This window comes from Neopsephotus bourkii, unplaced genomic scaffold, assembly GCF_033783945.1.
Source record: "Neopsephotus bourkii isolate Nb327-2 ecotype Australia unplaced genomic scaffold, CSIRO-AGI_Nbou_v1 NB_1287, whole genome shotgun sequence".
Classification (NCBI taxonomy): domain Eukaryota; kingdom Metazoa; phylum Chordata; class Aves; order Psittaciformes; family Psittacidae; genus Neopsephotus; species Neopsephotus bourkii.
Window position 1 is genome coordinate 3744484 of NW_026901771.1, and position 27470 is coordinate 3771953.

The following is a 27470-nucleotide window of genomic DNA, read 5'->3' on the forward strand; positions in this document are numbered from 1 at the left end:
TTTTTCCCCCCCTCTTTTTTAAGATCTTCATATAGATATTTATATATATAAATTATTAGAATGCGTGTTGGGGCTTGGGAGTGCGTGGGGAACTTTGTTCGGGTGGTTTCTTTTTCTATAGCTGGGTTGTTGGTTGGTTTTTTTTCTCTTCCTTTTAATGGTTAATTAAGTAAATATATATATATATGGGGACCAATCAAGAGATACAATTGTGAAATCAGACACGCACGCGGGGATGGGAGGGGGCAAGGGGGTCACAAGTTGCTACATAAAACTGCCACGTCTAACAGGATGTGCATGAGTTAAAGTACATCAATTAGAAGGGGTGAGGGGAAAGGGAGCAGCCATCATCTTCAAGACAGTCCCAAGGATGCGGTGTCATCGCTCTGGGCCACGCTGGCTCTCCCGATGGGACTTGGGGGGGATCACGGTGGTGACTGTGGTCTGGGAAACAGCCTCCCGGTGCTTTGCACCTCGTGAGGAAGCACAGCCACCACCTCGCAAACAGTCTGCGGTGCTTTGCACCCCGATGGCTGGGACCGGGCTCCGCATCGGAAGGGATGCTGGAGAGCAGGAAGCCACCCCAGCGAATGGGGGCAAGTCCCACATTGCTTTTCCGTATCGCTAAGCAGTATCTTACACCTAAAAGGGGGGTGGGGTGTGAGGAAAAAAGGCTGTCGGGTTGAGTTCCTCCTCGCAGAAGCAGGAAAGGTGGTGGCATCATGCACGTGAAGTCCTGCGATGCTCTGCGCTTCTTAACGCAACTGTTCCCCCGAAACAAAGGATGGAGCTGCTGCCACCCTGCATTCATGTCAGTCATTGTCGCTTCGAGCTCTGTGCGCTGCTGATGCCGTTTCCTCCAGAGCTCTGCTGAAATCACGTACCGATCAGTTCATGTCCGTTAAGTGGCGTTTCAGTCCCTCCCCATTGTCTGTCCTCTGCTCTCTGCTCCCAGGATGCCATCCTGTACTGTTCGTCCGTCTTCCCTGGCACTCTCCTGCATGGTGGGATCAGGATGTGTCACTGCAGCTTCCCCTCCCCCAGGATTTGGTTGATTGATTGCTCCTCTTGAGAGAAAGACATGATGATGTCACGCCCACAGTAGAAGTCCGCTTAAAGGGGTTTGTCACTTTCTTTCTTCAGGTGGCTGGAAGAAAGAAGAGGAACAAGGTGATGGAGCAAAAAGGCAATGCAGCATCTCCCTCTGCCTTTTGTTAGTGCAGACCTACACAACACCGCTGGCTCGGAGGGTTTCTCAAAGCCTTGAAGAAGGAGATGCTATTGAAAAGGAACAACCACTGCACATCTTCCCCTCTCACTCGTGAAAGCCTCGTCTTGGCAAAAGCATCCAACCCTTGCAAATGTTTGGTATATTGGCAGGGGTATCAGTTAGTGGGAACTGTGTTAGCATGGGTGCAACATGCCAGTTCCTCCCCTCCCCAGAGGGGAAGAGATGAGACCCCACACAAGATTAGCCATGGAATAACCACTTGCCAAGAACGACCTTCCTGGTGGCCAACCCACTGCTGTGCCCCTGGGGCACGGATCCCTGCTCCTGGGTGTGGGCTCAGGCTCAGCCACTCACTTCAGGGGCAACGCTTCCCTGTCCCCACTGCCTGTGCCCCCTCAGGCCAGGGTCCTGGTGAGGACAGCGCATCCACCCGCGCCATGGTGAGGGGAGAGCAGGTCCATGCACCTGTAGTAATCCTCCTGCGTCGGGAGCGGGACGCCATGCAGAGGGTGATGCGCGTGGAGCCACTGCTGCTGTTCCAGAGCCAGGCGCTGCAGCTCGGCTGACTGCGCATGCATGGCCTGGAGCTGATGTGCTGCAGACATGGGCGCTGAGAGGGAGCCTGGCAGGTCCCTGTAGGGTGCAGCTGCAGCCAAAGATGAAACAAAGTAAGTTAGTGTGACAGCTCCATCCTCACCCATAGTCCCTCTGCTCAGTCGAGACTCTACTGTGCATGCTTTTCCAGCCCTGTTCATGTGCATGACTTGCTCATGGCCTGTTCTATGCCATGCCAAGGCTCTGTTTAACAGACCTCAGTTCGGTCCTGTCATCCTCTTATGGCCACCCTGACCCTTGGAGCTCTGCTGGTACTCTTTAAAGGAGACCAGCAGTCCCTGTGAGCATCCCCTACCAAAAAGCTGGTGGCGCAGCACTTCGTTCTCATGTAGAGGGTGAGGCAGGAGAGGGTTTGGGATGGTTCCAGCTGGGTATGGTATCCGGGTCAGGTGTGATCCCGAGGCGAGTGGGTCGATAAGAGGGTGAACAGAGGCCGAGGCTGGGAAGAGAAGATAACCACAAGATAATTTTCCCATGCTTTCTAAGAGGCAACACGGAGAAAGGCACAACAAAACAGACATGGAGAGGGTTGGAATGCGTTAGGGATGGAATGATTTCAAGGCTAGAAACACAGTACCATGTCCTTCTGAATGTTACTCTTTTTAGTGCACTGAATCTCATGTGAACCAGCTCTGTCCCTACGCTCCTCAGGGAGAAGTACTGCTTCATAAAGTCAATCTGCAATCACGTCCATACCCAGTACTGGGTTTATCTGCCAGCCTGACTGTCATTCACGTGCCTCCACAGACTGGGTGCTTCCATCTCCAGGTCTCATCCAGTACAGAGGCTCAGTGCCAGGCACTCACGTTTGCAAGTACTTTCTGAGGCTGCAATGGAAGGTACCACCTACATGAAAACTGCTCTTCCCAGTGTTCTGGACTCACTGCCAGAGTGCTGGCTGGAGGAGCCCAGCTCCAGAGCATGGGGGGAAGGACCTTGATTTGTACCTGATGCCATCTCCAAGTAGTTGCAGCTGCTTAGAGTGGGTGCCTGTCAAGTGTCCCTGCCACTAGATCCCACCGACCACTCACAGTATCCACGTGGGCATGGCACTTTTCCCTCTAGCACTGTAGTTTGGGCTTTGCTTCCCTAAGCTTTTCACCACTAAAGTCCCTTTTATTTTGCTTTCCTGAGGAGGGGAAAATGGAAGGGACCACCACCTCAATTCTGAAGGGCAACAGTCTCCAGCTGCTTACAATTAGTCCACCTTCTGTCCCATCCCATCCCATCCCACCATCTGCAGCAAGAGCCGCAGGAGCAAACTGGAGAACCAGGATTTCATTAGTCCTAAGCATACTGTTGAAACCCATTGTTAGGAGGGCTCCCACTCCCTTTGCAGACCACAGTGTGAGGGGTGCAGTCCGCAGCAGCACCAGCCCCCTGGTAGGCAGAGGGACCCTAGCACTCATACTGCATCCCCAGAGATCCACAACTACATGGTGCAAACAACTCTGCTTGCCTATAAGCAGCAAACTCACAGATGCCCTGACACTCAATGTCTTTGGTGGGATGGGAGCTAGGGCAAAGATGAATGACCACGACATTGACCTCTTCTGGCTGAAGTGATGGATCTGGGCCCTGAAAGTCTCTGCAGCTTTTGGGCTTCCCCAGGGCCAGAGGGAGGAAGCACAAGAACACAGTAGGAGGGAGAGCGAGGTTTTGTGCAGGGCACCCTCACCACGGTCCTCACCTGCATGTATGGCATCCTGCTGGTGGAGATGGAGGTGGGAATGGATGTGGGAATGCTGATGATGATGAGGTGTCACATTGAGCATCTGCAGCCGGGCCAGAGGGTCATTGCTGAGAGCAGCCACCCGCTCAGCATGCTGGCGCTCAGCTGCCAAGCGCTCGGCATAGGACATGTCGGGACGAAGGGTCGGGCCGGCTGCCAGCGCCAGCCTCTCCCGCTCCAAGTGGCCCAGCCCTGGGTGGAAGGGAAAAGCGGGATGAAGGCCGGGAGCTGTCTGCAGACTCAGCCCGCCGTGGCGTGGGAACGGATCCATGGCAGCAGCTGGCACGGCGTGGAGCTGCTCCAACTCGGCTGGCTTGACTTCAAAGCCGGGCTTGAGACGTTCACGCAGGTCCCGGTCCCTCAGGTCTCGTTCGCGGGCTTCCCGTTCCCTCAGCTCCCGCTCCCGCGTCGCTGGATCGCTGCTGTAGATGGCGGGGACGTTGTACCCCAGCAGGCCGGGGTCGACCGCACCAAGCGGCACGTAGAAAGGGTGGTTGCGGTTGCTGGGGGACATGACGTGGGGCCGGGCATATTCGCTGAGGGTGCGCAGAGCCGGGGTGTCGGGACCCAGGTATGGGGGAACAGTCGCTACGGCACTGCCCTGCTCAAAGGAGGGGCGGTGGGGGACCGGCCCCAGGGATGAGCACTCAACGGGCCGGCCCTCCTGGGCCATCTTCTGCAAGAGAGCAGACACCAGCATCAGGGAGCAGCCGAGGCGGGCCTCAAGCATCGGTAACGGGACCCCCAAACTTACCACGCTCCTCTCCAGCTCCCGCTCCTTCTCCCGCTCCCGCTCCTTCTCCCGCTCCCGCTCCCGTTCCTTCTCTTCCCGCGCCTTCTGCTCAGCCTCTCGCCGCACTTTCTCCACCAGGTCTGCCCTTTTCTTGGCCAACTTGGAGCCATCGAGGGGCACGAAGTACAGATCCGTGCGGGAGCAGGAGTTGAAGCCACGGTCCAGGTGCTTGTTGAACCTAGGGGCAAGAGGCGAAGCCTGTCAGTGCAGAAGGGGCTGGAGGGCAGGAATGGGGACAGGGGCAGGTAAAACCGAGTAGGAAAGGGAAGAGCTTGGGGTGCCCTCCCCAGTGCAGGGGCAGCTCACCTGGCTGACTGGCTGGCGTGGCTGGGCACATCCACCACCTTGGGAGGCGGCGAGGGGCTGCGAGCCGGCGGCACGGGGCTCTCGGGGGGCTCGTACTCCTCTGACGGCTCCTGCTTGATCTGTGCAGCACTGAGGGGCAGCGGGGGCGCAGGGGGGGCCGGGGCGGCCATGCTCCCCGGCAGGGCTGCTGGGGCAGAGGGGGCAGGCGAGGGGGCTTTGTAGCCCCCCGCCACAGGGGAGGAGGCCACCCGGTAGCCGGGAGGGGTGGCTGCTCGGAAAGGGGCAGCTGAGGAAGCAGGGGGGGACCCTGGCTTGTAGGGGGCCGGGGGCTGGAAGGTGGGGACAGGCGAGGCCGCCCGCTTGCCATAGGGGACCACGGCCGACGGGGGTACCGGGGGTGAGACTGTCTTGTAGGGGGCCGTGGAAGGGGAGGCCATGGTGGCGATGACAGTGGAGAGGGTGGTGGCAGTGGAGGTGACCGGAGGGCCAGCCCCATGGGCAGGGGAGGGGGGTGGCGGCGGGGGGAAGGTGTAGGTGGCAGGACTCTGGCCCGGGGGGTGAGCGCACATGGTGGGATAGCTTCCCTGGGAAGAGGCGGCGGAGGAGGATGAGGAGGAAGAGGAGGAGGAGGAGGAGGAGGAAGAGGGGGGTGCAGCGGCAGTGGCTGAGGGAGCCTGGCTGTAGGCAGCCTGGCTGTGGGGAGGGTAGAGGCGTAGCCCATAGGTAGCATGGGAAGGATGATGGCTGTTTGACTCCAATCCGTGGGGGTAACCCCCAGGGGCCTGCGGGGGAGCTGCAGCTGCTGGGGAGACCCCCCCACCGCTCCCATGGCCGTGGTGGTGCTGCTGGGGGGGCTGCTGGTGATGGGGGGGCTGGCCAGGGAAGGGGGCAGCTGGGTGGGAACCTGCATTGCCCAAGGGGCGGCTGTAGGGGGGTGGCCCCTGGCTCCAGACGGGCTGGGAGGGCAGGGAGGGCTGGGTGTACTTGGGGGGCTGGCTGGACACAGACAGGCCACTGGGTGGGGGGAAGGAGTGCCCATAGGAAGCACTGTAACTGGGCAGGGGCTGGGCTGGGGAGGGCTGGGTGTACTGAGCTGAGGAGCTGGAGGGCGGCAGCGGTGGCGGGGCATAGGGATAGCGGGAGGGGGCTAGGGCCGGTGCCTTGTCCTGCCCCATGCCGTGGGGAGAGGGAAGGTGGGTGCTCAGGGCCTGCCCCACCATGCCCGGGGAGCTGGAGGCAGCCGCAGCGTTGTTGAGGGGGCGCAGGGCCGGGGGCGGAGGCAGATTGGCGGAGACGTGGGGGAAGGAAGGGGCCGAAGCAGGGGGGGCAGCTGGAGGGTTGGCTGGGGGCGTCTTCTGGGGGGGGAGCCCCCCAACCACTGACGCGAGAGAGATGGGGGTGGTGGGTGGCGGGTTGTGCTTGGCGCCGAGGGTCTGCTCGCGGCCCCCCGGTGCGGGGAGACCCCCCACACCACCGGGAATCTTGGTCCCAACCTGGACCACATTGGCTGTAGGGTAAAGAGGAGCATGGGAGGAGGAGGATGATGAGGAAGAGGAGGAAGAGGAGGATGAGGAGGAAGAAGGAGGAACAGCAGGGGCAGCGGCAGCAGAGGAGGACGTGGGTGTCTGTGGGGCTGGAGCCTGGAAGAGGCGTGAGGGCTGGCCCTCCAGCTGGGAGTGGTAGCTCCCGGCCGGGGGTCCCTGGGGGTGCACCTCGCCCGGGAGCCCGAAACTGGGCTCCGGTGGACGGGGCAGGCTGTCGGGAGCGGGAGCTACCGGTGGGCTCTGCGGGAAGAGCGGTGGGTGGTGGTAGGAGTGGGACGGCCCCTGGGACAGCACGGAGGAGGAGTCGGAGTCATTCTCCACGCTGCCAGGGCTGTAGACACTGGGCGAGGTGCTCCTGTTATCCTGGTCAATGTCCCGCGGGTCACTGCTCATCTCATCATTGAAGCTGTGGCCATCGAGGCTGTCAACGTCGGATGGGGATGGAGGACAAGGCAACTCCTGAAGGAGGGAGAAGGAGGAGAGGGGCATTACGTGGCCTCCCAGACCATGTGTGCATGAGCCAGGTTCTTGCCACTGAGCTGGGAAAGTCAGGGCATGTGCCCAGCTTCCAGAGCGTGGCAGCTCCCTGCAGGCAAGGCCAAAGAGACAGAGAGCCTCTATCTGCTCAGTCATTGCTCCTGGTGGCAGCTCTGTATCCAGGCAGATGCCGCTTAGGTGGGAGTTGCTGCACAGGTAGGGAGCAGGAGACTCCTCTGCCCTGGACCTGGGACAGCCACAGATGGGAGAGCTCACCTCGGTCTTGGTTTTTTTGGGAGCATTGGTGTCCTCCCCTTCACTCTCTGAGATCTCCTCTGCTCGGCCCTGCTTGCTGCCCTTCGGGGCGCAGGATTCCTCCACCCGGCCTTTCTGCAAGGGAGAGGAGAACAGGGAGGTGGGACAGTCACAGGGGAACACAACCTGCAGCAAGGCAGGTACAGCCACGACGGTGCTTGTGGTGAAGACCTTAGGAAAGGAACAGTGAGTGAGGATTAGGGCAAAAACGTGCACTGAAAAGGGCTGGTGGGACTGAAGACCAATGCTTGGGAGCTGGAGGGAAGCTCAAAGATGCTGAGGATGAAGGAGGGATCCCCTCCTTTCCAGAGAGTTAACCCAGCATGGATCCTTGGTGGATCCCTTCTGGTTTGCTTCCCTGGATGCCCGGACGGGTCCCATACTATCTGAGCAGTGCTGGGGCACCCCAACTCAGGCACTAACTCACGCTACCTTTGTCGCTTGCCGGGACTTCTCAGCCTTGCCATCACTGCTGGAGGTGCTGACGCCCCCAGGGGAAGCTCGGCCCCGGGACCTGAGCTCCTCTCGGGGCCCTGGAGTCTCTTTCTTCCGTCCACTCCGCATTGACATCTATGAGAGGGATCACTGGGTCAGTCCCGCTTTGCATCTCCCTCCACCCCTGCCCTGTCCCCAGCCTCCCAAAGCCCCTGAACCCCTGGCACTGCATCCCACCAAGCTCACCTCCACCCGCTTTGTCGTGAACCTCAGCCCCAACCCAAGGCTTGGCTCTGGTGTTCCAGCCCTCCCTCCCATCTCACGTACCGAGTCCTTGTTCTGTCGCGTCTTCATTCTTTTGGGTGTGGGACCCCCATTCTCCTTGGCCCGGTTTGATGAAAACATAAATCTTTATCCCTCCGTGACCCCCTTTGGCTGCTCCCGGGGACACGGACACTGGGAAGAGCGGCTCTTTGGGAAAGGGGCTTACACCAGGTCCTGGTGAATCCTGAAAAGCGGACAAGGAGGTGAGAGGGAAGAAACACAGAGTGGTTTACTATAGAAATATGACAAAATTATTACCGTTTCCTTCATTATCACTTACAAATGCAAGCATCTTTACCAAGAATGTAATAAACTTCCCCAGGAGTGGGGGGAAAGAGCTGGCCACTGCCACATCTCATTTCCAATTGTTCAGAATACCCACCCAGTGCAAGGCAGTCCAGGGCCCCACAACAACGCTCTGGAGGAAGCAGGGGGGGGAATGGTTAGCAGTGCATTAACTGGCCTCTGGAACCATTTCAGTGCTTTGATTTCCTTTTTTATTGCATCTTCAGAAAGAGAGAGGAAAAACTAATGGGAAAGTGCTTTAAAGTATTCCTAATGACATGGGGTTCTGACTTCCTAAGTTCCTCTTTGCACTTGTTGTCAGTGAAGTAAGTTACACCACCCTTAGCTGGCTGTGTGCTGTCATTAGCTAGCTCTGCATAATGAGCCCCCAGTGGCCTTTGCTCAGGGGGTATTACACAGTCCTGCCCTTTCAAGAGCATATGCACATGCATATACACACTGGCATGTTATGCAGTGTGACAATGAGGCTTGTTTAGGCTGTTCAATACCCAAGGTACCCAACTAGGTGTGAGAAAATGTATTTAGCTTCAATCTCACATGACACAAACAGAATCAGCTCTGTTTAGTTTGAAGTGCCTGCCCATGTCTCATCCTCCTCCATACACTGGCCTGTGTCTCAGCGTGCCAGACAGGGTCATGCCAAGAGATGCAGGGTACACTCCTAACACTTTGCAGCAGCAGCAGGACGATTTCTGAGATACCTCTGAATAAACTCACGGCTTTGTGCTATGTCCAAAAGCACTGCAGGTATTTAACACCCAGTTACACCACACAGTTCCTAGTTTAGGGTATGGAAGCACCGCGGCTGTATCAGCCTGGGAAATGGACTGAAGTGACTCAGGGATGGGGCTCCTGAAGCTGGTTTGCTTGGCTCCATCCACCCTGAGATCTTTTGCACTGCACTGCACTGCACAGATGTTAACCAAAAAGAGACTGTCCTTCCCCAGCCTCTCCTATACTCAGCCTCTGGAATGGACAATGTGTAAGACAAGGAAATGTGTTCTGTGGATGAGGCATCAGGACTAAAGCGACACATCTCCTGGGTTATATTCCCTGATCTGGAAGCACGGAGAAACGCTGTCAACAAGTATCTCCAATGTGGGACTCCTAAAGGCCATCCCAGACCTGGAAACATCAGCTTCCACCTGGCCAGTGCAGGAGCAGTCTGGATGCACTCTCATTCCTCTGAGAAGGGAACTGAAACCAGGGATCAGGGCAAAGGCACCAGATACAACTCTTGTACCTCCTGTGCAGCCCTGCTGTTGGAGTGTGTGACCCCAGGGTCACTGCCTTCCACTGCCTCCATCTCCCTACCTGGGAAAAGGGAGTAATGACACTGACCTGCTTCTTCTGTGGCTCCACGTTTTCCCTGACCAACGCTCACAGCAACTCATTGGGAAAGCACTTGGGAAGAGCAGGGGATTGTTTGTGTTAATTTCATTAATATTTTATTTGACCCTCATTGCGAAAGCCACGGGGGACTCATCCTGCATTAATTCCCACACACAGCAATTCATTAATGGAGACCTCTTCTTTAATAGAAAACCAGCTCAGGATGGTTTAGAGCTGACTTGCCGGAGGCAGAGCACTCTCCTCATCCCTCCCAGCTGACATCTTCTGCAGCCTTCCATTTCTGTCTCACTATGGCCTTTGGTTGCTAACTCAGCCGGCTACACCGATGCTGTTCTTGATAAGCATCTAGCATCAACATCTCTCACACGAAGCAAACAATGTAAGCCAGGCTATCCTAATTTAACTCAGCTTCAACACACACCATGTTGGTAAGTATTAGCTCAGCTCTGAATACACAGAAGCAGCCATGGCGCATTACCAATATGTCAGTGCTCTTTCTGTTCAACAGGGATGCTACCCACACCTCCCACACCGAAGAACTGAGCATCATAACACAGCGCACGGGTCTCACTTCAGCTTTCCAGGAACCCTGGGATGATATCATTATGGTCTTCTTCCCAGAGAAGCATGTGTGGCCAACCACAAACTGAAACTTCCCTTTGAAAACAGAGATACCAGCTCAGTGCTTATGTCAACCAGTGAATATACAGTACCAAACAAAGGCAGACACAAACAGGCATGATTCAGTAGGCAGAATTAACCACTGGGACAGAAGTTTCTATCACTTAAGAGAGCAAATGCTTTGCTAAAACACGTCCCAGAACTGACACACACATTATTAGGTGCCGTACAGCAACTGTTATGTGAGAGGATCACGACACTGCTTTCTAATTTTAACCTCTATGAAATAAAAGCTTGCAATGTGAGCCTTGACAATTAACAAAGTCACACCTAACCCTTCCCACCACTGAAGATCCCTGCAATTGTCTCTGAAGAGTTCTTAGGGCTCTGTGATTTTGGAAAGGAAATGAGACTTTTGGCAGGTTTGCTGTCAAAGGGACAACCTTTTCCTGGCCCTATGAAGCCCTTTACAGGTTTAACGGCATTATGAGGCACTGCAAATGGCTATTTTCTGTTTGCATTTTGTACAACCCAGCTTGGTTTGGCTTCATGCCCAAACCCCTCCATATTCTCTTTTAAGCTCTGGTGCAGTCTCCTCCAAGTAACACACACTCAACAGGCATCCTCACATGGGATCCCAAATGGATCCTGCTCCTCCTCTCCCTCAGCTTCAAACAGTTCTCCTTGCCAAAGGTGGACTGTCCTGCACAGGCAGCCAGGAGCTCACAGGAGGCTCCAGATCCTCTTCTGTTGAGGGATACAGGTAAGTTCTCTTCTTCCCAAGCTACAGTATGAAGCAACTCTCCATGGGTAACAAAACCAGAGTCAGGTCCATCTCAAAGGAGATGCACTCAAGTTAAGCATATACCCTTGGTCTCTCCAGAACACTGGGTGAATGTTTGTGCTTGGCTCAGGGCACCCAAGTCACACTGAGGACTGACTGATGTCTTGGACTGAGGGTCTGAGAAAACAAACCTTCCTAGATGGCAAGGGAAGCAGCAGAAATGGGAACGGAACCAAGCTGTCCACAATGGGTTTTGGGGGCTTGGCCAAAACTGTAAATGATGAATGAGTCATGCCCCAAATCCACAGAGGGCTGAAAGGTTTTTTCACTGTGGCCAGAGCTCAATGGCAGGGCAAGCTCCAGGAGAGGCTGCTCCAGTCTGCTTGAGAAGGTTAAAAGCCAGCTAAGGTTAAGCTAGCTCCCCCTGGGGCCAGTGACAGGAGAAGGGAGATCTGAAGGTTGCTCCAGAGCAAGCACCACCATTACTTCAGCAGCATCTTTAGCTAGCAGACATTTAAGGCCTGATTCACTCCTCACTAAGATCAGCTGTCAAGCTGTAACAAGAGTTACCATGGTCTCTTCCCCTTCTTCCGCATTACTCCTCTCTTGGGAACAAAAAAACCCAACACCCAAACCAAACAAGCAAACAAAAGGCCACCCAAGAAAACAAACCAAACATCTGCTTGGTTTTATGATCTGCTATTCCTGATCTCTGACTGTAACGTCCCAGCAATCCCACGCAGATTCAGACCTGCCCCAAACACAAGGGGAGGTGCACCAAGCAGAATGGGACTCTGGCACATGACATGAGAGCCCTGAGCTAGCCAGTGATGATTTGGGGGTGGAAGGGAATAGCACTGATGTAGCGCACTCTCCACCGAAGCTCTGCCTGGTAGACCATGCACCAGTTGGGAGGTGAAGATGTCAAAGTGTATGCCTAGATCACTCAGTCTCAAAGGAAATTAAGGAAAAGCTCTGAAACCCACCAGGACCACAAATACTGCAAGGAAGAGCAGTCTGACAGCATCTGTACTTTGAAACAAACGGGATAGGGCCTACTGTCTGGTCCTGGGGGTGACTGGCATTACACAGCTTGCACCCAGATAGCAAAATCCTCCTGTCCTCCAAAAGGGGACATCTAACCTGGCCACTGGCTATCAGTATATTCCTATACTAAGTCCTACGCCGTGCTTAGCATCATCCAGGACAGTGCTCTCTTAGACAGACCGAAGACTGTACAAGGAACACCACCCTAATGGACAGACAGTGCTGCGCACCAGTGCTGGAGCCCATTTCATTTGTTACTAGAGGCACAGCCAGTGTTACCTTCCAGTAGATCGTAGTCCACAGAAAGCCAGTTTGAAGAAAGGAGTCAGTGAAACTGTTTCTCCTTCAGACCAAGTACAAATGCTCTGAAGTTCAATTCTCTTCTTCTTTTTCCAACTGGGAACTGCGGAAATCCAAAATGAACAGCGTTTGGCATGCAAAGGCAGACTTGGAAGTCAGAAGATGAAAGAACTGAAAGGAGTGTTTCTCTGCAATTCATTAGCTCTGTGTTCCCATCCTGATTTTTCTCTTCCCCCTTTTGCAAAGCAATGGGTTAGCACTGGAGGGAGGAACCAGGGTGGTGAAACAAACACAACTGCTTTCTAACACATTGCAGATGCTGGAAAGTGTTCTGAAAGTAAGATGGGGCGATAACCAATGGATCTCTCTTGATGGGTGAAGATCACTCAGAAGGGGGTGCCCAGTGGAGCAGTACAGCCAGGGGACACGCCGTGTGGGTGGGAAGTCAGAAGGTGGCATATATATATATATATATATATACACACACACATATACATGTATATATATACACACACGTATACTGCCCAGTGAATAATCCCAGGCATTTTTAATCCCTGTCTCCATTTCCTTCATTTTGCACAATGAAGGGGAAATTCCCAGGAATGTAATGGAGTTTAACGACTGTGTAGCACCTTGAAAACACCATGTTTCATCCAAAATACTGCCATCAGACAACCTGAATCACAGCATTTCCCAATGGCTGATTGAACTTCAAGCTTTAACTATGGCATCTTCTATAGGGCATGGTACAGAAAGGGAGAGAAGCAAGGGGAAGGGCACTGTGTTCAGTGTTAGATAGCAATGACCAAACAGGTCAGGATGCATGTCAGAGTCTTTTGCCAGTCTTTTGACATGTACACATAGCATGACATTACTGTAAAGCGAAGATGATTGTGTGAGCAAAGGGATTAGGATGCCAAAACGGTTGAATACCAAGATGGCAGTGGGCAAACACTTGGGGCTAATGTTATCTTGGGTGTGAATATTCCCAGGAATTGCAAGCTTTTTATTACTTGGTAAATTTTGTTAAGAAGAAATATATTTACATGACACAAAATAAAAGGCAGTTTTGAAATATGGGCGTTTTTCTTTAACATCCAAGCTGAATGAAGCCTCTTGATTTAGATCTATCTGTGTATGTAAGAGAGGCGCAGGTTCACAATCCCATCATAAAATGGTCATAAGGTTTGGGACCACCTGATGAACCTGAACACACAAGTCATAGAATCATAGAATGGTTTGGGTTGGAAAGGACCTTAAGATCATCGAGTTCCAACCCCCTGCCATGGGCAGGGACACCTCACACTAGACCAGGATGCTCCAAGGCTCCGTCCAGCCTGGCCTTGAACACTGCCAGGGATGGAGCATTCACCACTTCTCTGGGCAACCCATTCCAGTGCCTCACCACCCTAACAGTAAAGAACTTCTTCCTTACATCCAGCCTGACCTCCTGTTTCAGTTTGAACCCATTCCCCCTCGTTCTATCACAACAGTCCCTAATGAAGAATCCCTCTCCAACATCCTTGTAGCCCCCTTCACATACTGGAAGCTGCTATGAGGTCTCCACGCAGCTTCTCTTCTCCAGGCTGAACAGCCCCAACTTTCTCAGGCTGAGACCCATGAGACCCAATGAAACGCATCCCAGAGGCCTGAGGGAATTGGCCAATACAGTTGACAAAACATTCATCATCATATTTGAAAAGTCATGGCACTCAGGCCATGTCCCCTGTGACTGCAAGAAAGGGAATATGGCCCCATTGCTAAAACAGGTAACAAGGACCCTGTGAACTACAGACCAGTCAGCCTCACCTCAGGGCCTGGCAAGATCATGGAGCAAATCCTCCTGGAAGACGTGTCAAAACATAGGGAAGACAGGGAGGTGATTAGAGACAGCCAATATGGCTTCACCAAGGGCAAGTTTGGACTGACTAATCGAGTGGCCTTCTAGGATGGAGTAACTGCATCAGAGGACAAGGGAAAATGTACTCGTGTCATCTACCTGGACTTCTGTAAGGCCTTTGACACAACATCCTCACCACTAAATTGGAGTGATATGGGTTTGATAGACAAGGAATGGAATAGATGGCTCTGTCCACCTGAGAGTTACAGTCAACAGCCCAATGTCCAAGTAGAAACCAGTAATGAGGGGTGTCCCTAGCAGTCTATACTGGGACCAATACTATTTAGTATCTTCATCAGTGACATGGACAGTGGCATCGAGCACACCCTCAGCAAGTCTACAGATGACACCATGCTGAGTGGTGCCATTGATAAACTTGAAGGGATTTCATCCAGAGGGACCACGAAAGGCTTGAGGCGGGCACCCATGTGAAGCAAGCTCAATAAGGCCAAGTGCAAAGTCATGCACATGGGTAGGGACAATCTATAGGATGAATACAGGCCAGAGTTATGAAGGGATTGAGAGAAGCCCTGTGGACGGATACTGGGGATACTGGTGCATAAAAAATAGGGTATGAACCATCAATGTGTGCTCGCAGCCCAGAAAGCCAGCTGCATGCTAGGCTGCATCAAAAGGAGTGTGACCAGCAGGTCAAGGGAGGTGATTCTGCCCCCCTACTCTGCTCCTCTGAAACCTCACCTGGAGTACTGCGCTCAGCTCCGGGGCCCCCAACGCAAGAGGGACGTGGGTCCAGAGATGGGCTCAGGGGGCTGCAGCAGCTCTCCTATGAATACAGGCTGAGAGAGCTGGGCTTGCTCAGCCTGGAGAAGAGAAGGGTCTGGGGAGACCTTAGGGCAGCTCCAGGGCCTAAAGAAATCTGTGCAAGACACCTGGTGAGGGGCTTTGGACAAGCGCCTGTAGGGACAGGACAAGGGGAATGGCTTTAACCTGACAGAGGGGAGACTGAGCTGAGCTCTTAGGCAGAAGCTCTTCCCTGTGAGGGTGCTGAGGCGCTGGCACAGGGTGCCCGGTTCTGTGGCTGCCCCATCCCCGGCAGTGCTCAAGGCCAGGTTGGAAGGGACTTGAAGCAACCTGCTCTAGTGGAAGGTGCCCCTGCCAGTGGCACGGGGTTGGACTAGGGTGATCTTTAAAAGGTCGCTTCCAACCCAAACCAGTCTGCAGCTCCAAGGTTCTATGTCTAAAGTAATACTTCCCAAGCAAAAAATGAACTCAGACTGAGCCAAGAGGTTTAATCCTTTTCTTACATGTACTTGTTGACCTATCTGTCAGCAGTACTTGTTGACAAACTCACTAGTCATGCTACCCAGGTGCTCCTCCTTCCTAGTAAAATAATAAGGAAAATCCAAATGCTCACATTTCAGGAAAGAGTGCCAAATCAGAGCACTAAAAATAAGCCTGCAGAATGCTGGCAGACTTAGAAGACAAAGCCAGTTTATGTTTTATGAAGTCTAGATTAACATTTTGTTTTCTTAATTCTGTACAACCATGAGGAGCAAGAACATTATTTTAAGCATGAAAGTTGTAATCCTTGTACCTCCATTCAGTGAAAAACAGATCTGAGCAAAAAAAAAGGTCTTTCCTGACGAGCAGAGTGAAGTAAAAACAATCAGAGCTAAAGCAAGGTAATAAATAATTAAAAAACCATGCATTTAACAATAGCTTAATTTACAGCATAAAAGAATGTATTAGTTTTGGCAGGCATAAATGAAACTGAAGTTTGATTCTCTCAATGAAGGTTGGATGTGCTAAAGCAGGTCCCGTTAATCATCAAACGATTCCTGAGGGCACGCTAAAGTGACTGTAAGTATGGAACAGATTTGCTTAAAAACCTCCAAAGAATCATTCCATTTCCCCAGAGGAGGCCTCGTGATCTCTTGGAGACACAGGCTGGCAGATCACAGAATGCAACACCCTGGGCTCTTCCCTTTGTGAGTGAGATGGAGGCCTGTGGGGGCACCATGCATAGTTATCATCTTGAGAAGTGCAGCATCTTCTGTATTAGGAACGCCTGAGCACACCTCACCTGTGCAGCCATTAGGGTTTAAGGGTCTATTGTAATACTTGACACTTGGTTTTATATACATACACCCCTTCACTAAAGAATGCAAAGGAAATTACTCAAAGACATAACTTCCTAATTGCCCAGGGACTTCAAGGAAGATGTAAGGCACAGCTACAGGTCTCTGCTCCAAACTCCTGCTCACTGTTGAGCTGACCCCATATCCAGATGGGATTGCTGAGAGCCTTGTCCAGACAAGTCCTAAACATCTCAAAGAATAAAGCTTCCCCAGCTGACCTTGGATACCCATTCCAGTGTGGAAACACTCACTAACAGCTGTAATTTCCTTGTTGCAACTTATGACCGTGATTCCACCTACCATAGCTCCTCACTGTTGATACATGGAAGTTATTCACCTGGGGACTCAGAGCCCTCAGTCCCAGACAAAGCAATCCGAATGTGGAGAAGAACCAGAGGGAAGCTCAGCAGCTAGAAGGATCAAACTCTACAAATGGTTATGAATTAATGAAACACTGAAAGTCCCAGGCTAGGTGGAAGAAAGCCTGATGGTGTCTCACAAGTACCTATGTCCAAGTGCAAGGCCCTGCACATCTGGATCAGTGCAATCCCAAGCACAAGTACAGGCTGGGCAGAGGATGGATTGAGAGCAGCCCTGAGGAGAAGGACTGGGGGGTGTTGATCGGTGAGAAACTGAACATGACCTCAATGTGCACTTGAGCCCAGAATCCCACCGTGTCCTGGGCTCCATCAAAAGGAGCATGACCAGCAGGTTGAGGGAGGTGGACCTGCCCCTCTGCTCTCGTCAGACCCCACTTGCAGCACTGTGTGCAGTTCTGGTGTCCTCAACATAAGAAGGACATGGAGCTGCTGGAGCAAATCCAGAAGAGGGGTCACAAAGATGATCAGAGGGCTAGAGCATCTCTCCTATGAACACAGGTTCAGTGTTGGCCTTGTTCAGGCTGGAGAAGAGAAGGCTTTGGGAAGACCTTAGAGCAGCTCCAGTGCCTAAAAAATTCTGCACAAGAAATCTGTAGAGGGACTTTTTACAAGGGCCCATAGTGACAGGACAAGGGGGAATGGCTTTAACCTTAGAGAGGACAGAATTACATTGGATATAAGGCAGAAGTTCTTCCCTGTGAGGGTGCTGAGGCACTGGCACGGGGTTCCCAGAGAACCTGTGGCTGCCACATCCCTAGCTCAAGGCTAGGTTGGATGGGGCTTGGAGCAACCTGCTCTAGTGGAAGGTGTCCCTGCCCGTGGAACTGGATGAGCTTTAATGCCCCTTCCAACCCAAACCATTCTGACTCTATGATGTCCTACCTGGCAATGGCATTACCTTAGGAAACACTGTCAGTATCACAGAAAATCACAATTTAAGAGGTAAGAGAATGCAACACTAAAGAAGCAAAACAAGGATGGATACTGCAAAAGGGCAAAGGGAAATCTATGTGGCTGATGAAAGCCAATTAATGACGATAATAACAAGGATGAGAACTGAGAACTGTAAAAGGGCTTCCCAAGAGCAACTGTGGGCAATTGATAATGGGCAATTAAACAACACATGAACTTTTATCTAGATAAATATTAGGCAGTGCACACACAGAGGAAAAACACTCCATCTCCATATATAAAATGATGGACCCTCGCTCAAGAGTGATCCCATTGGGACAGGAGAGGCAAATCCATGAAAATGTCACCTTTGTCTTGAGCAGCCATTGGGAAACTGAACCACATGGTAGAAATTCATGAGAAAGGAACTGGAAACAAAACAAGAGAATGTTATCACGCCCTTGCACAAACCCATGGTTTCCCCACATCTTCGAATGTGTGTGCAGTTCTGCTCCTTCCACAGGAGCTAGAAAGGGCCATGAAGGGGCATGACCGCACGGGTTAGACATCTCCATCCAGAGAAAAAGTTATTAAGTGAGTATGTGATCGAGGACTGGAAAAGCAGGAAAAGTAGAGGTTAGGTAGGAAATGATTTCCCACTGTCTTTTCCAGTACAAGGACTTAGGGCCATCAGGTAACACTACAAGGAAACAATTCCAAAAACAAGACAGTTGTTCTTGAACTGGGAGGCTGCAGAATTCCCAGTCAAATGACACTACAGGTATTAGAAAATAGCATTGATTTGCCAGGAAACTGGATAAATTCATAGAAGAAAGAATAACTGGTGCTTTCTGAATGGCTAGAGACCACATCCAGCTGTAGCAGTCCCTCTGCCAAAACCAGTTTGAAGCTGCAGGAGCATCAGAGGAAAACAGCACGTAAGCTTGCCTTAACTTACCCTTTTTGCCAGGGATTTGGAGCAGAGGATGTAGACTAGATGGACCTAATAGAGTCATTGGCATGTCTAAAAAGTTCAGTTAGAAGGGGTATTTCAGCTAACTGAGAAGGTTGGTATAAGAACAAATGGGCCACCAACAGTTTTAAGATGCAAATGAGAAGACCCTTGGCCATACAGTGAAGCTCTAAAACAGCCATCACTGAAACAAAACAGAGGCAAAAGCAAACCATTAAGACAGAATTCACTCTGCAAACAGGCATGGTGCCCAAAGAGACAGGGAGGCAGGCCTGAAGGGCAAAGGACTCCAGGAAGGCTGGACATTCTTCAAGGACATCTTAAAGGTGCAGAAGCAGGCCATCCCCATGTGCTCAGACATGTGCTGGCAGGGAAGACTGGCCTGAACAGAGAGCTGGGACTGGAATTCAGGGGGGGAAATGCAGTTTATGACCTTCAGAAGAATGGGCAGGCAACTCAGGAGGACTACAAGGATGTTGTGTGGTTATGCAGGGAGAAAATTAGAAGGGCTAAAGCCCAACTAGAATCTGGTTACTGCCATAGACAGACAACAAGACAAAAAAAATGATTCTATAAACACATTAATAACAAAGGGAGGACTATGGAGAGTCTCCATACTTTATTTAATGTTGGAGGAAACAAAGTGATAAAGGATGAGAAAAGGCTGCAGTACTTAATGCCTTCTTTGCCTCAGTCTTTAACAGCCAGACCAGTTGTTTTCCAAGTACCCAGCCCCCTGAGCTAGAACACAGGAACAAGGAACAGAATGAAGCCTCCGTAATCCAAGGGGAAATAGTCAACAACCTGCTACCGCTTCAAACAAGTCCATGGAGTCAGGTGGGATCCAAGGGTACTGAAGGAGCTGGCAGAAATGCTCACCAAGCCACTTCCCTATCATTTACCAGCAGTACTGACCAAGAAGGTTCCAACTGACTGGAGGGTAGCAAATGTGATGCTCACCAACAAGAGGAGCCAGAGGAGGATCTGGAGAAGTCCAGGCCTGTCAGTCTGACCAGGGAAGGTTATGGAGTAGATCATCTTGAGCACCATCCCATGGCATGTACAAGACCACCAAGTCCCCTGCTGCCCCAGTCAGCAGAGGTTTATGAAAAGCAGGTCCTGCTTGACCAACCTCATCTCCTTCCATGACAAGGTGACCCACTCAATGAGGGAAAAGCTGTGGATATTGTTTACCTGGACTTCAGTGAAGACTTTGACACAGTTTCCAATGGCATTCTCCTGGAGAAACTGGCTGCTCATGGCTTGGATGAGCATATGCTTCACCGGGTGAAAGACTGGCTGGATTGCTGAGCCCAAAGAGTGGTGGTGAATGGAGTTCAATCCAACTGGTGGCCGGTTACAAGTGGTGTTCCCCACAGCTCAGTACTGGGGCCAGTTCTGTTTATCAGTGATGTGGATGAGGGGACTGAGATCACCCTCAGGAACTCTGCAGACCAAGTTGGGCAAAGTGTTGATCTGTTTGAGGGGGGAAAGGCTTACAGAGGGATCTGGACAGGCTGGATCAATGGGCTGAGGCTGGTGGTATATGGTTCAACAAGGCCAAGTGCTGGGCCCTACATTTGGGCCACAACTTCCTGCAATGCTCCAGGCTTGGGGGAGAGTGGCTGGAAAGCTGCTCATGGAAAAGGACCTGGGGATGCTGACTGATTGAACACGAGCAGCTTGTGCCCAGGAAGCCAAGAAGCCAACAGCATCTTGCCTGTATCAACACCAGTGTGGCAGCAGAGCCAGGGCAGTGACTGGTGAGGCTGCACCTCAAACCCTGTGCTCAGTTTTGGGTCCGTCACTACAAGAGACATCGAGGTGCTGAAGCAGGGCCAGAGAAGAGCAATGGATCTGCTGCAGGGTTTAGAGAACAAGTCTCATGAGCAGCTGCTGAGGTAGCTGGGGTTGTTTAGTCTAGAGAGAAGGAGGCAGAGGGGAGACCTTACTGCTCCCTTCCTACAACTACCTGAGAGTGTAGCAATGTGGGTACTGGGCTCTGCTCCCAAGTAACAAACATTAGGGCAACTTGCACCAGGGGAGGTTTAGCCTGGATATTAGGAAAAATTTCTTCACCAACAGGGTTATCAAGAATTGGAACAGGCTGCCCAGGGAGGTGGTGGAGTCACCACTTCTGGAGGGGGTTGGAAGATGTGCTTTTAGGGACATAGTTTAGTGGTAGACTTGACAGTGTTAGGTTAACTGTTGGGCTTGATCTTAAATGTCTTCTCCAGCCTAAATGAGTCTATGATACTGTGACTTTGCAGACAGTGCCTGTCCTGGGTTCAGCAGCAGCAGTCATTTTTTCTCCTTCTTAGTAGCTTGCGCAGCGGTGTGGTTTTGACTTTCAGCCTGGGAACAGAGCTGGTAACACTCAAATGTTTGGTCTGGCCAAGGACTTTAATGAGCCTCACGCTCTGCCAGGGAGGAGGGGAAGCCGGGAGGAAGCAGAGACAGAACACCTGACCCAAACTGACCAAAGAGGTATTCCATACCACAGCACCTCATGCCCAGGATGTAACTGGGAGTTACCTGGAAGGGCTAGGACTGGGGGGTTGGACAAGGTATTGGTTGGTGCTTGGTCGGGCTGGGGGGGGCAAGTTATCGGTTGGCCGGTGTTGAGGTGTTGTATTCTCTTCCCTTGTTATTTCCTTTATCATTACTATTATTGGTGGTAGCAGCAGTGATTTGTGTTATACCTTAGTTACTAAACTGCTCTTATCTCAACCTGTGGGAGTTGCATTCTTTTGATTCTCCTTCCCATCTCTCTGGGAGCAGGGGGAGGGCAAAAAGGGGGGTGGGGAGCGAGTGAATGAGCTGTGTGGCTGGGTTTAAACCACGACAGTGACCAAGGCCACTCTCTTGATTCTGTTTCTAGAGATTCACAATTGACAGCAAAGCCAATGCAAGTGCCATCTGTGCAAAGGGCAAGCATCTGACCACGATGAAGATGGACAGACACATCCAGAAGTAAAGGAGTGAACTGATGCCAGGAGATGGGCACAGGAACAAACATCCAGCAGACCTGAGACACTGATAAGCTTTGACTCACTCCCTTGCCTGGGATCCCACAGCTTTTCCTTGATTTACAGAACTGGTTAAGTGGGATGATTCCGTTCTCACCTCTGGGACTGAGGGAAGGGAAACACAACAGTGTGTCTGGGAAGATTAATATGGAAAGAGATCACTGGAAGGCTCCAAAGTCCCTGTTCACAGTAAATTGCAAAGCTAGGTGAGGCTGTCACAAGCATCTCAGAAAACAGAATGTCCCCAACCTCCCTGGCAACCTATGCCAGTGCTGAACCACCCTTGGGAGGAAGGAGAGGTTTTTATCTTATATACTTCACCAAGTTCATGATGAAGTATGCTTTTCATTCTAATGATTTTATGAAATCAGAACACACAATGGCTAAAACAAGGTCTTCCTGGTCATGATACAATGAAGGATTAAAAGTCACAAGTATCTAAAATTCACCTTGATCCCAACAGAATTCAAAGCAAGCAATTCATGCTGAAGTGCTACCACTTACAGATAATACAACCTGCTTTACCTATCACAGACACCAGCCTCCACCTCTCAAGTGGGCACCTGAGCCCAGAGACTGAGCCCAAATTATTGAGGATTTTTACATCATAGAACCAACCAGGTTGGGAAAGACCTTTAAAATCAAGAAGAGAAGACTGTAGAATGCTTTCAAGGATGAAGATCCAAGGATACACAAGGCCTTGTAACTGACGGCTGATAGCAAACAGAACATGAGTTCCCAGTACAAGACTTCTGATGGGGTTGCTCCTGAATGAATGAAACCATTGGTGCATAGAGAGGAACCTTCTCCAGGAGCAGGAATAGAGACCATTTTTACCTGACTATATACAGGATTGGTGTGACCTTTATGGGAGTACCATGGGCAATTTTCACTCATGTACTCCAAAAAGAATGCCGACAAATTGAAAGCTACCGAAATAGAACAAAGAAGGATTTCTAGTAATTCCTTCCCCCCTTAAAGAGCCTTAAAAAGCCCAGTATATTCAGCTTATCACAGAAAAGGCTAAAAGGCACGTTAAACATGGCTTACGAGTACTACAAAGGAAGAAGACTGCTGACAGCAGAGGGCTCTTTAAAGCACAAGACCCAGTGGATCTAGCTGAAACTAGACAAATTCCACATAGAAAATGTGCCAAATCTGAAAAGTGGGAGAAAGCAGTCACTTGGAAAACTTGCCCAGGGATCTAATGTATACCTGGCAATCTTTAAGGGCTTTATTTATTCTATTGTAAAAGAAATACCTTTAATATTTTCTGTAAAGCCCACCAGGTGACACTTCCTGCCATGTGCTGTGCACGAGAGGACCAGCCAGTTGTTCACCCCAGGTTTTTCAATACTAAAGTCATTAGCAGTTATATAGAGAGGTTGGCCAAGAGGTGATGGGGTCTACAAGACCTGGGTGAAAATGCACTTTGAAAGCAATGGTGCAGGAAAGCTTGATGGATAATCACAAGTGGATAAAACACTCTTTGTAGTGGTGGACCCAGCTCATGTGTCTGGCCAACTCTGAACAGTTCTGAGGGAATTCACTTCATCTACTGCACTGCCTGAAAGAAAAACAGTAGTATAACCAAAATACTGTGCTGTAGATACACTTGTATCTGATACACTGTGTTATATATCTCAATATAAAATTTAAGATACAACACTGTGCATTATATACTATATAATACAGGCTATTATAGATATTGTGATATATACACACAGGCGTTATATATATATACACACAGTATATCCAATCCACTGTCCAAAGAGATGCAACCTTCACTTAAGTGATCTATAACACAAAGAGACCTTGTGGAAGAAACATCAATCAGGGTATCACCAAGTGCCTTGTAAGGCAGGGAAGCACAAGACTAACATTTTCCAGCTAAACTGATATAGGCTGTCACCAGGGCAAGAGACATGAAGGAAGCCTGAAAACACTCAGCTACCCTTCTTCAGCCAAGCCCAGACAGACCATCGTTGGCTGAAATTGCTCAGAGAAGACTCCGAGTTACCCTTTGGTTTGTAGGTGACAATACTACCACAACAATCAATCGAATATTGATATTTTTACAGGAGACAATAACAAATCAGTGTTTGCTGCCACCACAAATGCATGAAGTAAGTCAAGGCTTCTGAAGCGATTGTTTCCTCACAAAGCTGACTTGTGTTCAACTTCTTAACACATGCCAAATCCTCCCCCCAAAATGCTGGAAGCCCAAATCATCAACCAGACTAAGGGAGCAAGGAGAAGCTCAAAGCTGAAAGCATCCCCTTCTGTCTCATCACTCTCCACACACATCCGAGGACATGGCTTGTGGGCTCGCAATTGCCCACCACATGACTGGAAGGACAAAAGATTCTCCAGTGTTCAGCTCAGTGCGACACAAACAGCAATGGGACATGTGCCTGGCCAACCCAGCAACACGTCTTGGGGACTGCTGCAGCTTCAGCAACAAGCAAGGCACTTAAGATGGAGCAATTCGTGTTCATGTTAACCCATCCGCTGTGACCAGGCTTGGGCAGTGATCACACAAATTCATCCTGCACAGAATACAGACCCTGTGTGTAGCACACTGGTTTAAGAGCATGACGTTTTCAGAGATGCTGCCACTTTGAAACACACTTGGAGCTTGTGTTGCCTTTTCCTTTGGTCTTTCAGAAATCTGTACTGCATTACTATTCTGTACTTCACGAGTAACACTCCTCAACAAGTACAGATGGAAGAGGCAGAGTGATAAACACAGGAAATACACTTCATACCTCCACAGCATCTCCTAAGGGAGGAAGAAAGAGATCAGAAAATCCACTGGAGGCAAGAAAGTAGTTTATTTGTCTGGAAGAGAATGGGAGAAAGCAACAATAGAATTGGGGCAGACACAGCCTGACAGAGGAGGAAACCAGGTCCTCAGAAGAAAAGGCAGACACCCAAAGAGGAAGAATATAACACTGGGTAAACATTCAGGTACGTATTTAAGGAGGGGCCCAACTGAATAAATGCTCAGACCAATTCCAGAGAGTACCTTTGCAAAGGTATTACACCTCAGATGTGGTAAATAAATAATCCTTCCTTACACACCTCTGTATTCCACAGTGACTGCTCCCCTTGACTCCACCTCCATCGCTGATGGACATGAGGGAGCTCCAGGAGGTACCAGCGGGGTATACAAGGAGTGCCACGGCCTGAGCTTTTGGAAGAAGAAAACCTACCTGAGTAATTTCAGCTACAAATAAAAATAGAATGGAATACTTCAGTTGGAAGGGACCTACAATGGCCATCTACTACAACTGGACCAGATTCTCCCCCTCTTGAAGAAAAACACATACCGGGTTGCTTTTAGTGATGCCACTATGCTGTAGAATCATAATCCCTCGCACGCCCATTATTTTGGAACACAAGTATGCCCACAAGAAACCTTATCGTAATTCCTTGTGCAGACAAACCTGAAGGTTTCAGGGGTATCCAAGGGGTACAAAATCTAGGGGAGGAGGTAAATGCATATGAAGAGAGGTAAAGGCAGGCCACTGCAGCAGGTCAGACCTGTTAATCATCTTCATTAGGATTCACTACACATGTAATTTTCAAATGTTTGGAGGGGTTTTATCATTTCTAGCAAGAACCATGGTACCGCACTGTTCACCTCCTTGGCCATACTTGAAAAGCTTCATCATGAAACACAACTGGGAAAGCCTGGTGTCAAAGACCAGATCATTCCCAAGAACTTGGGGAAAACCACAAACAATTGGTTGTGCAGTCTCTATAACAAATATAAATAAAGCAAAAATAACAATTTGGTCAAGAAACAGGGGCGGGGAAGGATGAAATTCATTCCAATGAACAATCTGACCATTCACATTTACATGCATCCATCCATGATCATGATGGTTGTGGAGCTCCAGTGCCTCAGGAGTGCATGTGCAGCACAACAGTGATGCACAACACCCTCTTAGAAGAAAGGAGGTTCCAGCCTCCAACTCAACTGTGGGATTCAGCTGATGTGGTGACACACTGGTGGGAAGTCAGGGCTGAACTCTAAAGCTTTAGGCATAGGCATATCCGAAGGGCGTGTAACCAAGCTCCACCATTCAGGTGGACACAAAACAAACGGCGTCTCCAACTCCTTCCCCCCTGCTCTCCTGCTACACACCTCAGGATAATGGTCCACTACTTTTCTCTCACTTTTTCTGTGCTGGAAAGCACAGCGGTTCCCATGTAATCCACCCAAGACAATCAGAGATAACAAAAACAGATAGCTTGGTAAGGACACGCTGCTCCTCAAGAACCACAGTACTGCAAAATAGACCCTGCAGACAAAAGGAATACAAATCCTTACAGTAGCCATCCTGGGAACTAAGTAACTGGCTGTGGAACTCCCGGCAGCCACAGCACCAAGCGGAACAGCAAGAAAGACACTGCCCATCTCAAAAGCAACTTGAAGCAACATACAATAGCTACCAAGGCAGAACTCGGTGGCAAGCAAAGGCAGTGTGCAAAAGTGATGCCACAGTGACCAAATGGCTGCCAGTTCCAACAGCACAGCGGCCACTCGGCAAAATACAACTGGCAACGTGCTGGGCAGCAGCAGCCTGCAGAAGCCAGTGGGGCAGAACTGCCACTGCTCGCCCCATGGCACAGCCACAGCTGGGAAATAGAGATGCTGCTTCTCCAAAACCCCTCGGCAGCAGACAACCAGCCCTACATGTTGAAGGATCCCAGCCGGTTCAAAGGGAGTTCAACCACCATCCTGATGCCACCCAACCATTCGGGGCTGGTCTGCTGCGCGGTCCCCAGGCTTCCAAAGGAGTGGGTAGCGGGTCCCCCGACTTACAGTGGCATCGTGGAGGGGGGGAATCCCACCCGTGCCTGGCACGGGAACGGAGGCCGAGCGAACACACAGCTCCGTGCCCCTCTTCCCCCCGCATTCCCAAATATTCCTGCCCGCACCTGCATAAGCGGGAACAATACGAGGCTCGCCGGGAGAAGGGGGCGGTTTTGGGGGCCGGCAGCGTGCCGCCCGGTCCCGTCCGTCCTCCCCCCACCATCTCCGGCATCGCTGCGGGTCCCCCCCACTCAGTGCGGGGCTGCGAACTCTCAAGCCCCGCCTGGCCCCCCCCCGGGTCCTTTCGCCGCTGGACACCCCCCCCCCCGGCCCCGCTGAACTTTCCGCTGCAGGGAAGGGGGGCTCCGAGGGCGGTGACGTCAGGCAGGCGCTCAACGGGGGGTGTCCCCGCCCCGGGACCCCCGCGGCGGGAGCGGAGCCCCCTGCCCGTCCCCCATAGCCCGCTCCTCTTCCGGAGGGGGGGTGGCGCGGAGCTGCTGCCGCCGAAGCTAACGAGCCCCGGGCGGGCAGCACCCCCCCCATCCCGGTCATTTACGAGCGGTCCCGTCCGCCGGGGGGAGCAGGATGGGGCCGATGGGCCCCCCCCCCGTGTCTCCATGACCCGCGGCGTGCCGGCGGCCTCGCCGCATCCATAACCCCGCCGGGGCAGGCACCGCCGGGGGCCCTTCCCCAGCGCCGTAGGGGTACCCCGCACCCCCAAACTTTGCTGTTCCCCCTCCCCACAGCTTCGCCCCCCTCCCGACAGACGGACCGGGGGGGGTGGGGGATAACACCCACCCGCGAAGAATGCAGCGAGGGGGCGAAAATGACAAGCAGGGCGTGAGCGGCTGTGAGCGGCCGACGGACTCACCGGCGGCTCCGGAGGGGAGGTCGAATGAAGGGAGGAATGGAGGCGGCGAGGAGCGGGGGGAAGGGATTTAAACGCTGCCCCCCTCCCTTTTTCTCGCTCCCCCTTCCCTTTTCCTCCCTCCTCCTTCTCCGCGCTCCCTCGTCTCCTCTCGCGTCTCCGCAATAACCGGTCGGCGGCGGGGGGCAGCGGCTCCGGGGGTGCGGCGGGGAGCGGGGCCCCCCCGCCTCAGTCGCCCCCTCTCCCGCCGCGCACCCCGCGCTCAGGCGCCGCCGCCTCTGCCCCGCCGCCCTCCCACCGCTCCGACCGCGGCCCGCCTTAG

At 51.8% G+C, this 27470-nt stretch overlaps 1 protein-coding gene across 1 annotated transcript; it reads right to left on the reverse strand.

Moving 5' to 3' along the window:
- On the reverse strand, positions 1 to 27470 carry ATN1 (atrophin 1). The gene is made up of 10 exons (XM_061365505.1): positions 27152 to 27470; positions 7776 to 7956; positions 7446 to 7583; positions 6975 to 7088; positions 4678 to 6680; positions 4333 to 4549; positions 3537 to 4254; positions 2142 to 2285; positions 1697 to 1877; positions 1 to 1147 (listed from the first exon to the last, which is right to left on the reverse strand). The coding sequence occupies exons 2-10, from the start codon at positions 7851 to 7853 to the stop codon at positions 1114 to 1116; spliced, it is 3627 nt and encodes a 1208-aa protein (XP_061221489.1). The 5' UTR covers positions 7854 to 7956; positions 27152 to 27470; the 3' UTR covers positions 1 to 1113.